At 43.1% G+C, this 11,068-nt stretch overlaps 1 protein-coding gene across 2 annotated transcripts in view; it reads left to right on the top strand.

The window, feature by feature from the left end:
- The first annotated feature begins 9,862 nt into the window (after window positions 1–9,862).
- The window catches only part of tna (Zinc finger MIZ domain-containing protein tonalli), a 125,558-nt gene continuing 124,352 nt past the window's right edge, over window positions 9,863–11,068 (top strand). For both annotated transcript variants that reach the window (XM_019050744.2, XM_072299620.1), the window contains exon 1: window positions 9,863–10,076. In XM_019050744.2, the coding sequence (XP_018906289.1) occupies window positions 10,054–10,076 (23 nt within the window). In that variant the 5' untranslated portion in view covers window positions 9,863–10,053. The remainder of the gene's footprint in view (window positions 10,077–11,068) is intronic.

The following is an 11,068-nucleotide window of genomic DNA, read 5'->3' as shown; positions in this document are numbered from 1 at the left end:
CAAATTAAGTGGCAGCCCTGTCAATGTATTTGCTCTTTATCCTTGCGTGGAGATTTTATCTCGATGTAGAGGTGGACTCTCGGGATAGCGTGAGATATCCCCTCCATTTCGGCTTCATTTTGAGAGCTTTTTTTGAGCTTGGGAGTTGATTTTAGAGAAAACCAGTGGCATCATCGTATTTCTCGCGAACTTTTTCGTAAGAATCAATAGTCAAATCGCAAATTCCTCACACATGCAACATCTCCATTCTCTCGATGAACTAGACTAGAAACTCTTCCGACGGAACGAATGTGGTTCGACAAAATACGACGGCATCGTTCAATCCTCTAAACTGAGTCTAATCCCTGGTCAAAACAGTCAAATTTTCGTCGTGGTTTGTCGATCTGCGTCGTTTTATCGGATCAGTTTTAGCAAAGTTTCACAAGGTCCATCAAACTAGTTTAGCGCCAAATGTTTGAGCGTCTAGACTGGGCCTGGGTCGTGGTCGCCAACACCCTGAAAGTTCGGGAACTGCAACGAACGGCAGCAGAGGCGAATCTTCATCGCGATTTTCCTCGTTTCCCTTGCGGTCCTGTTCCGCATTCCCTTTTCCGCATTCTTCGTTCCTCCCTCCCGAGTTCCCTCGTTGCCACGTTAAAACCCGAAAATATTCGCACCTGACGCTCCTACAACAAGCCTGTGCCACGGCGCGTGGCATCGCCGCTGGCGCTATCGTTTAATTTCAGGTAGCCTCCTGTTCAGGGTTGGTAGATCACTCGCGAAATTCCTGAAATTCCTTTATTTTTCAGGATAAATTATACTGAGATAGTTGACGACATGACAACTCTACTTTTTGGCATTGAAGTTTTGGGCTTTGCTCGAACAAATAGGTTCTCACCAACCGTGCCACATCGAACTCTGCTTTATCTTGGATCTGGATCAGCAAAATCTGAAACGCATTCCCAACTCCACAATTTGCGCAAGAAATTTGCGTTTTTTTAGTCTCCCGCTTCAAAATGTTACGCAATATCAACATGGCCGACGTAACCACGCGCAAAAAGGTCCATTAATGAGAAACTTTATCAAAGCGAGGAAAATGTAATGGGCCTGTTGCAAACTTTTGCTAGAGCAGAATGAAGAGTTGTTTCCTATAGATAATGCCTCAAAAATCACGATGAGCGCATCGGCAAAGTCTGAAATGCACTCATAAATTCACAATCTGCGTAAGAAATTTGCGTTATTTTGAGCTTCCCGCTTCAAAAACGATACTACTGCACAGGTGATCATTTTGTTAGAGGAGTCGCTCCATCGTCGGCAATATTCATCATGGCCGACGCTTGCGCATAGTTCCTCGCGTAATTCGAGGAGAGTTCAAGGTCAATCAATTCGGGCGTGGAAAATATGAACGTTAACACACCGATTGTTATCTAGTCTAATCCAGTTCAGGTGTTATCTCGTCCCATCAAACGTGTTTTGGCGGATTGGCGTCGGCCATGATGATTATTGCCGACGATGGAACGACTCCTCTTACAAAATGTTCACCTGTGCCGTAGTATCGTTTTTGAAGCGGGAAGCTCAAAAAACCGCAAAAATCTTACGCAGATTGTGAAGTTATGAGTGCATTTCAGACTTTGCCGATGCGCTCATCGTGATTTTTGAGGCATTATCTGCAGGAAACAACTCTTAGTTTTGCTCTAGCAAAAGTTTGCAACAGGCCCATTAAACACGCCGGTTGTTAATAAGTGGTGTGAATCTCGTCCCGTCGTACGTTTTGGAGGATTTACGTCGGCCATGTTGAATATTGCGTAGCATCCTAGTGCGCAGGGGTTGGGTGGATAGACGCCTCTAACAAAATACTCACCTGTGCCGTAGTATCGTTTTTGAAACGAGAAGCCTAAAAAAAAAAAAGAAACGCGACTTTCTTACGCAGATTTTGAAGTTAAAGGAGCGCATTTCAGACTTTGCTGATGCGCTCATCGTGATTTTCGAGACATTCTCTACGATGTAAAACTCTTATTTCAGCTACAGCAAAATTTTGTAACAGGCCCACTGTTGTACTACCCCAATAGTTGGATGGCAAGCAGTGACGTGGCGTGCTTTGCGATATACCGATTGATCGGCCATTTAAACCTATGGACAAGTATCGATAAACAGGGTGTTCGCATCAAACACCTTATTAATCGAATATTTACCACAGCTTCAACTGGGGAAATATCAATGGATCGCAAAGCGACTCAAGTTGAAGAAGTATCGCAACATTGGGGTCAGTACACGGAGAAAAAAACTTCATGCATGGGACCCGAAGTTGAGGTCATATGGATCTCTGAAGTTTTCTGATCATGCATCCGAAAACTTGAGGTGGAGCTGCCAAAGTTCGGGTCAGACATCGAGGCACTTCGGTATGTACCGGAGTACTTCAGATGTGTAACCCGAACCCTTCGGTATATATCGAAGTACTTCAGATGTCTGATCCGAACTTTGGCAGTTCGACCTCAAGTTTTTAGATTCGTGATCCGAAAACTTCAGAGATCCATATGACCTTAACCTCGGGTCCCACGCACGAAGTTTTTTTCTCCGTGTAGCCTTGTTTATTGGGGCACTACGAAAACTAATTGGAAATGTCCAAGTTGGGACTTAACCGCTGCTTTTTTTCCCGTGGTGCATCAGGCGGGTCCTTTTTTTCCTAAAATAAACCTGCTATATCTTCGAATCATACTTTTCCCATGGCTGACGTATAACGATATCATCTTTCTTTCATAGCTCAAACTCGACCTAACCGTGCTACTGGTATGAGATCGGCTTCTCTTGTGTAGTGCGAGGTTATTGAAAAACTTTTGGGTTGGTACAGGAGCGATGAAACGGAAGTTTGGATTAAATTTTACCGTTCCGAGATTGCACCCCTTAGCGGATTATATACCAAGTTCCGCAAGAGATATTTTGAAATTAGGTCTGAAGTGGTGAAAAATATTCTGACATAATTTTAAGATATTGAACTTCTAGACTTGAAAACACCATCTAAACATCTCAGGCACTCGGTTTTTCGCTTCAAATCACCATTTTCTCATATTTTGTCTCGTTTACTTGAAACTACCAAAAAAAATCTGAAAGAGTCGCCATTGAAGTTTTTTTTACAGGTTCCTGAATAATGATCAGCGAGGCATCATTTTCTATGAAGTAAGTCGAGCAGCTCAGCCTGCGGCACACAGTGGATCGATTCAACCAGGAAGGTCGGACATGAAACTGTTAACTAAAATTGAAACTTTGATGTTTATTTCGTCACATTTTAAATTTTAAGGGGTGCTGCATACGGAAAATTGTACGAGAAAAACAATGGAACCAATTTTGAAACCCTACAGTTTGTATGAACGGGGTTGGAAGCATTTAAAGTTTCCGAATTTTGTCCAACCTCCACTGGAAAAAAAACACATTGGATCTAGAGTTCAGACTCTTGAAAACATCGACAAGAAAAAGGACTCTTGATTCAATCAGATTTAAGCTTAAATCAAAAGGAAATCCGCTCAAATTAAAAGGCTTGGTTCTTGATTTTAGCTTAAATCTGATTGAATCAAGAGTTCTTTTTCTTGTCAATGTTTTCAAGAGTCTGCGGACTCTAGATCCAATGTGTTTTTTTCCAGTGTCTCCTATTGACTCGATCTACTGTGCGGCATGGCGCTTTTTAACTTAAATAATGCGGATATTTCGGTTGGACATGACAACAAAGGGGCTGCGCTCTCATTAAGCTCCTCTGTTTAAAAACCACCGGGAATCATGGACGAATCGATGATAAATTGAGCAAGGATAACAAATGAAGATTCTCCCCGAGTCGGATGAGACGCGCCTCATCGCACCGCGTTTAATGCCGTCCGAGTAAGAAATGCACTTACGACCTGATTCCAGGTCAACGTGGGACTTTCAGTTAGGAGCCGTCGCTCATTGGCTTCTAAACTCGCACCTACTCCTGGATTTCAGGTGCTATTTTTACAAATACGAAATTGCCTTAGGTCGGAATCGAATTTCATTGTTACTACAGAGGAAAATATTTGAAAAAATAATGAAATAAATAAAAATAAATTGTATTAATAATTATCATAATCACATAATAATGTTGATAAATAATACAATTATGCATAATAAAATCAGGCCACATGTCACCCGAACGATGTTTATTTAAATTCATGAACGCGGAAAAAATAGGGTAGTCGACACAACCAGCGGCTAGTTAAAATGCCCCAGCTACCGTGCAGTAGTTATCGCGACTACCGCACGGTAGCTGGCGCATTTTTAACTAGCCGCTGGTTGTGTCGACTACCCTTTTTTTTCCCGTGAACACAACTAAACTGCAGCAGTCAACTATTATTGCTCTCAAGCCGCTCAAATTGCCTATTCGGGTCGCTGAAGGAGAACTGGTCGGAGTGAGTGCACAACAATGCAGTAGTGGGATATCAGTTCGCCAATGATCTATGATGCAAATGAATGAATCCGACCAAACTGCTGTAATTTACTTTCATTGTCGCGAAACAGCTTCCGCTCTCTTTTGCTCATTTTATTTTTTACACAGATTGTATATTTTTATTCAATCGCGACTCGTAGGTTCTAAAGTTTATTCTCATTGTTTCCTCTTGACCTACATCCAACTCAGTCCAACCAATCGTACATATATTGGTATGTTCAGGTATGCTCATGGATTCGATTCAAAATTCCTCGGAGAAAATTTCGAATTCAAATTTATAAAATATTACCAAACAATTTCTCGTTTAATATGCACGCCTTATTAACATCAAATCCTAGGACCAGCGAGAGACATCTCATGAATCCGTATACCGCATTGACAAATAATGATTCTTATTTTTAATAGACTTTCTTTTCCCACTAAAAAGTATGATCAAATCCACAGTCATTTGATTATCGTTAGTTGATTTTTGGTTGATTTTAGTCGGAGACTATCTAACACGACAACGCAATTGCATTTAAACTAAAATCAGTATGGGAAATCATTGCTTAGGTAACCTTCCTTCTAATTTTCGTGTGTAGGCACAGCAGCTACTTTGAGTCTAGGTTCAGGATCCTTGCCATGGTTGGAGAGGTCTGCCTCGGCAGTTGCCGCTCTGCTGTCTATCGATCAGACTGAAAAAAAAAATCTAAATAAAATATGATGCGATATTTTATGATAATCCACTGAGTCAGTTTTAAAAGTACTTTGCTCAATGTGGCATCCATGCCGGTCTTCACCGGAAGAAGTCGCTCGCCTCCTGATTGACCCTCTCCTTTACCGCAACAAAAGAATTGTTTTCGGTGGGAAACGGAGCACCAGGGGTTGTATTGCTTGCGTCGGCTTGTTGAATTTTGACAGTTTTTTCTCTATCCACCCTGTCTGCCCTTCCTCATACCACTTTGAGATCTTGACCTTGACGCCACCGACGAATCCTAAGCCCGCAACTCTCTTGTTGCCTGACTTAAAAATGTTACTCATCTACAGATCGCCACTACGTTGCGATACCTCATAGTTAGTGTGTTCCAAAGGCAATTTGCTACTTTGCTAATGATTATTAAATATATTTTGGTGTTTATATAATTTAATGAATTCCGAATTGTTGGTGAGCAATTCTGAGCAATTCAAGAGCAATTGTTTGACATCGGTTTGAGGTCGATCGGACTATGTCGGGGGGCTGGCATATTTTGGGGTACCAGGTGGCACCCTCATTTGGGGGGGGGGGAGGTGGGTGAGCGATTCCTAATTTTTGATGAGCAATTCTGAACAATTCAAGATCAATTTTTTGACACCGGTTGGAGGTCGATCGGACGATGTCGGGGGGCTGGCATTTTTGGGGGTCCATGAGGAATTTCGAATTGGATTTTTGGGGGGGGGGAGGGAGGGTGAGCAATTGCTGAAAAATTGTTTTTCCACCCGAGCAAAATAGCTGAATACTGCTTTTATTGGCATTGAACTCCTTCACAACTCCGTTGGCCTGCTTTAACTAATGCAAAAATTATGAAGACTCCACCAATGAGATCAACATAACTTTAAATTCTTCGCTAGTTTCAAGAAAGTTTTAGAGGCCAATTTGAATTAGATCAATGGTGATTTTATTCGTGGCCAAGCTGTTGCAAATTCACTGAGTGAGTCCGGAGCCGATGCAGCTTACTGGGGGCTTTCATCTGCTCACAGGTCAATTCCTGAACATACTTTCACTACTACTGCCACAGATTAATCGACTTTTCCAACTCTTGTTTTCTGCCAAGCCATCAAACTTAACGCTGCATTGCCGGACGAATGGCAAGCTCCGAGTAAACAAGAGAGTTTCCTCATTTTGATAGTGGCAAGAACAGATCCTACGTGTCGAAAAAGTCGGAACCCCTTTCCGACTCTGGGGGGCTCCCCAGAAAAATTTCAAAATCTTAGAGCAATTTTATGGAGTTTGAGGCAATTGCGGCATGAACAGGCCTGCCACATCCCATCTCGGACCCTGGTACTACTTTAAAGGTCCGGGCCCCATGAATGCAACCCTTCCCCTCCCCCCGCCCCCATATCACCAGAAAAACTATTTGTAATATCATGAAAATTAATAAGGTTAGAATAAAGATCCAGTGAATAAAGTAAATTAATGCTCGTTAATTTTAAGGAGAGAAGTTTATTCACATTCAAAAAAGAATTTATGTACTAAAAATCTTGAAAATAGATAGAAATCTTCAAAGAAGTAAGAATAATTCTACAGTGCCCCAGCGTGCGTCTGTGCCAGTTTATTGACATATTCTGCGAAATTTTCAGGGTAGATTTTTCACTTTACCTTACGAAACTAGGGTTTTATGTGAATTCGAAATAGTGTGTTACGGTACCCATGGTACCCAGGTACCCACTCATGACATGGGTATAAGCTGTTTGGTCGGGAAGGTCCTCATATCTTTCTGACGGTTTGCGACACCAGGACCCAAGATGTCTTGTAACTCTCTAAAATAAGAAATATCTACACGATTTTCAAGGATAACAGCAACGTGCACCGCAAGCTCGCCCCCTCCTATCGTCGTCCATCTGACGTTAGGGCGTACCTCTATTTCCACATGAACCTCAGAAAGCACGAAGTTATAGGGAGCACATGGTTCTCGTGGAAATTGAGATGCGGCCTTGAGTTAGAGGGCCCCCTTCCTTGACCCGGGTCGTCTCGCCAATGACGAAAAAGTCGACAGTAGGAGTCGGCCGAAAACTGGGAAGAGATGGGTCCCGGTTAGCTCGGTTACAGATGATGTAGTCAGCTTATCTGTTAATGATCTCGCCTCTAAACGCTTCACAATTGGGCTCCTCGACTCAGTTGCGTCCAGTGTCTCGAGTCTACTCTAATTAACTCATGCCTCACGTTCGTCACCGCCTCAACGCTCGCACTCCTTCCGGTTCTCCGCCGTCTTGCGCAAAAGAACCCGAAGTACAATCAGGGATGAGCCTCGTCGCACATTAGAGCATGTGCTAATTGTGGCTCTTACAGAACTCCACTCATGCTTCTCTTCCGTAACACGGCAGTTCTGCGCTCGCCAAACATCTCTCTTCAAAGTTTGTCGACTCATCCATCCGTCATGGGGATTTCACGCCGTACCTCGTTTTGACAAATATTTTCAACTTCTAAATATTACCTCTCTTGTTTTCCAACTATGTTAATATCCGATCGAAACGATAAGGTGCTCGAGTATCGAGTAAAACAATGCGTATCTCCGATAGCAACGCTGCCAATTTCTGCTTGTGTTGCATTTTTTTGAGAGATGGGAAAAAAGCACCGTGATTTCAGCAGATATGTTCTTAAATTTGCCGCTCCTCGATCAGGAAGAGAACAAGTAACTGACTCAAACAATTTAACTTTTAACACAAGTGCGACTACACAATTTCTTTAAAAAATTTTGCTGATCCTTCTCGTGGTAACAGGAAAAAAAAAACATTGAGATTTTCAGTTAGAAATTCCTGACGATTTCCCTATAAAGTTCGAATTTCCGAGTGGAAATTTTGCACCGATGGAATTTACTTACATTCTTTCACATGAGAAGTGACAAGTTGTCGTAAACCTACCACCATAGCGCCTTCAATTTTGCAGATGCAACACGGACATCCATCACGTACGAATATTTGTATCTCTGCGCCGTCATCAACGCCCGTCCTTTCCCTTCCTCTACTTCCATTTTGTGTCAGTTTCTATTTATCTCATTTGTGCTGATGCTTCAAGGGCTACATAAGCAACACAGCCGAAAATAGGAAAGACATAATCGGGCCTCGTTTTTTACCCGAATCGGAGCGACAGCATACAGCGGAGCAGTGCGAGTTTCCGCCTCGCGTCATCGCGCCTTCAATTGTGCAGACGCAATACGGACATCCATCGAGCACGAATAGTTGTATCTCTGCGCCGTCACTAATGCACGTCAATTTCCTTGCTCTATTTCGGTGTTGTGTTGGTTCCGTTTGTCTCATTCGGAGTGGTGCTTTAAGGGTACGTGAGAAACACAGTCACAGACAGGGAAGACGTATTCGGGCCTCGTTTTTTAACTTTTCCCCCGAATCTGAGCGACAACATACAGCGGAGCATTACGCGTTCACGCCTCGGCCCATAGTGCCTTCAATTTCGCAGACGCAACACGGACATCCATCGAGCACGAATAGTTGTATCTCTGCGCCGTCATCAACGCGCATTGAGGTGTCTCTCTTTAGGCAAAATGGGTGGCATTAACCATCGCCGAATTTGGACTCACGTTTGATCCGTTTGTCTTATTGGCAATAGTGCTTCAAAGGTCACATTAGAGTCCCTTTCTAGACAGAGTTCGACAACGCAACCCGTGGTTGTTACAAACGGGAATAAAGATTACACTAATCGAACGATTGCTGTAATCTTTGATCAACCTATTTCCGAATTCCTGTCTCCGTTCCCACTCTCATTTCATTTGTTCCTTGCCGTTCCTCCTATTCTCCGGTCCATTCCAGATTATAATCTTTGCAATTGGTGAAACTGTGATCTTTATTTCCGTTTGCGACACTGTGAAGGCCGAAAATACAAGAACCATTCAGAAATGGATTCACATTGTCTTTACTGTCAGTATAAAGGGACTCCAGGACACGTGAGCTCCTGCGCGCCGCATGGGCGTTTATTCTAGGAAAAGCTCTTCATTTGGGGGGCTTTTTCCGGGCGGAAGCGAGTGAAGAAGGCACTCGGACTGTACATATACACAAGAAGGGCAACTCTGCCGTGCTAAAGAAAAACGCCGTATGAACCTTCAGGCGTTGCCATATCTCCTTTCATAAAACGCGAATTTCCTGGTAAATTTATGAATATTTCCCTCCCAATTTTTCAGATAATTTGGTTCACAATTTCACCTAAAGATTCTGAAAATTTAAAGGAAAAATGTTCATAACTTTTCTAAAAAATGAACATTTTATCAAAGGAAATTTGGCAACTCTCGAATTTTCATACGGCGTTTTTCCTTAGCATGGCAGAACTAAGGGCGATCTTGCATGAGGCCGAGGGATTCCACGAGTGGCTGAGAAGAGGCGACGCGAAACAAGTGATGAGATTGAGGATAGCACGAGCGAGCGGCGGCGGAGGTGGCGGTGCGTCGCGGGGAGACGCGGCAACGCCGCGAAGGGGTGCGCTAGGGGACGGGAACAAGAGAGACGTACTCCTTGTTGTGATGGTTTATCATAATGCCTTTAAATGATTGTTGTGTGAGTGCGAGTGTGTCAAGCGGGAAACTCGGCAACTCGGGCCGTATAACCGATATTGTGGACGGATGGAATGAGATAAACCGGGTGGTGGGGGCCAGGTCAGGCTAGTGCAGTGCGCTCCCTGAGCCCCCCTCCCCCTTCCCCCCCCCGCCCGCCCGCCTGCGCATTGTAGTGTGTGTGCGTCTGTAACTTGGAAATTGGATTCAGTCGCTTGGCCGCCGTTCTCGCTGTGTATCGTGTCCGTGCCGCGTCGGATTAAACTTCGTTTTCCCTCACGTGTTTTGACAATTATGTCATCGCGTTTTCGCCCCGAATAAACTTGTTCGTTTGTGTTTTTCGGTTTGTGTGAACTTGTGAAAAATTAGTTTCATGTTTTTGATTTACAAATGCTTGGATATACTTCCTACAGGTACGCCACGGGGACCGCTGCTGGTCCGTTTGTTTATGTTGTGTCTTATCAGTTTATCACCGGGAAATTAGCATTTTCCGGATTTCCGACACGTGTTTCCAGGAATCTCCGCTCTTCGAACGTCGTCAATTGGATTCTTGGGTTCTATCGCACGCGTGCATCCCTCGCGAAATAGCGTCGCGTTATCAAAATTCCGTAATCCGCCTTTGTTTACATTTGCCAAAGCCTTTGTTTGTTTTGATTTGATTGTGCCGAGTGAATTTATTTACAATGTCCGATCGCCGTCATCCTCCGTTTTTTGTCTAGTCAAGTCATCCCTGAATCGGTGCAATTCCCTTATCTCTAATTAAATATTTTAAAGATTCGTGTTTGAGCCCTAACCATCACAAATTTCCTGTAGTCTGGACGTGTTTTAAACTGCCGAATTAAATTATCTGTTTCAAAATTATGATTTTCACATTTCGGTATTTCATTTTTCCGGAAGCTTAAATTTAATTTTGGTTTCGGAACCTAAGCCTTCTTCTTGCCGGCTAATAACCGATAACAAGTGATAAGTGCCGTTTGTTTACATCTGTGTGAAAGTGCCATCGAACCTCTGGATTTACGGATTTTAAACATCGCCATGGATATTTTTGTTTACGTGCCTGAAATTTCATCGACTGGACTGTTACCCATTTAAAGTGAAAGTGTGAATCAGTGCTCACTGGCTTTTATCAACGGAAAACTGTTGCAAGTGTCCAAATATTTAATTTTATAGTACGCGGATGCAGATTTAATTATCAACTGTGTTCATCTCGTTTGAGTTGATTTTCTCTTACACTATCCCTTTCGGCATGTCATTGATAACGTCAATGTAGTGTGTCCGTGTCCAATGTAGGACTTTGCTATGACGAAACATTAAATACCTTCCAAGGAGGGATAGTGCGGGTATCAACGTATTCTCGTTTTTCAATTTAACTTCGCATAGTCGTTTAACTTGTGGTTGACGATAG

This window comes from Bemisia tabaci, chromosome 4 (genome assembly GCF_918797505.1).
Source record: "Bemisia tabaci chromosome 4, PGI_BMITA_v3".
Lineage (NCBI taxonomy): Eukaryota > Metazoa > Arthropoda > Insecta > Hemiptera > Aleyrodidae > Bemisia > Bemisia tabaci.
This window is presented reverse-complemented; position numbering and strand designations above follow the sequence as displayed.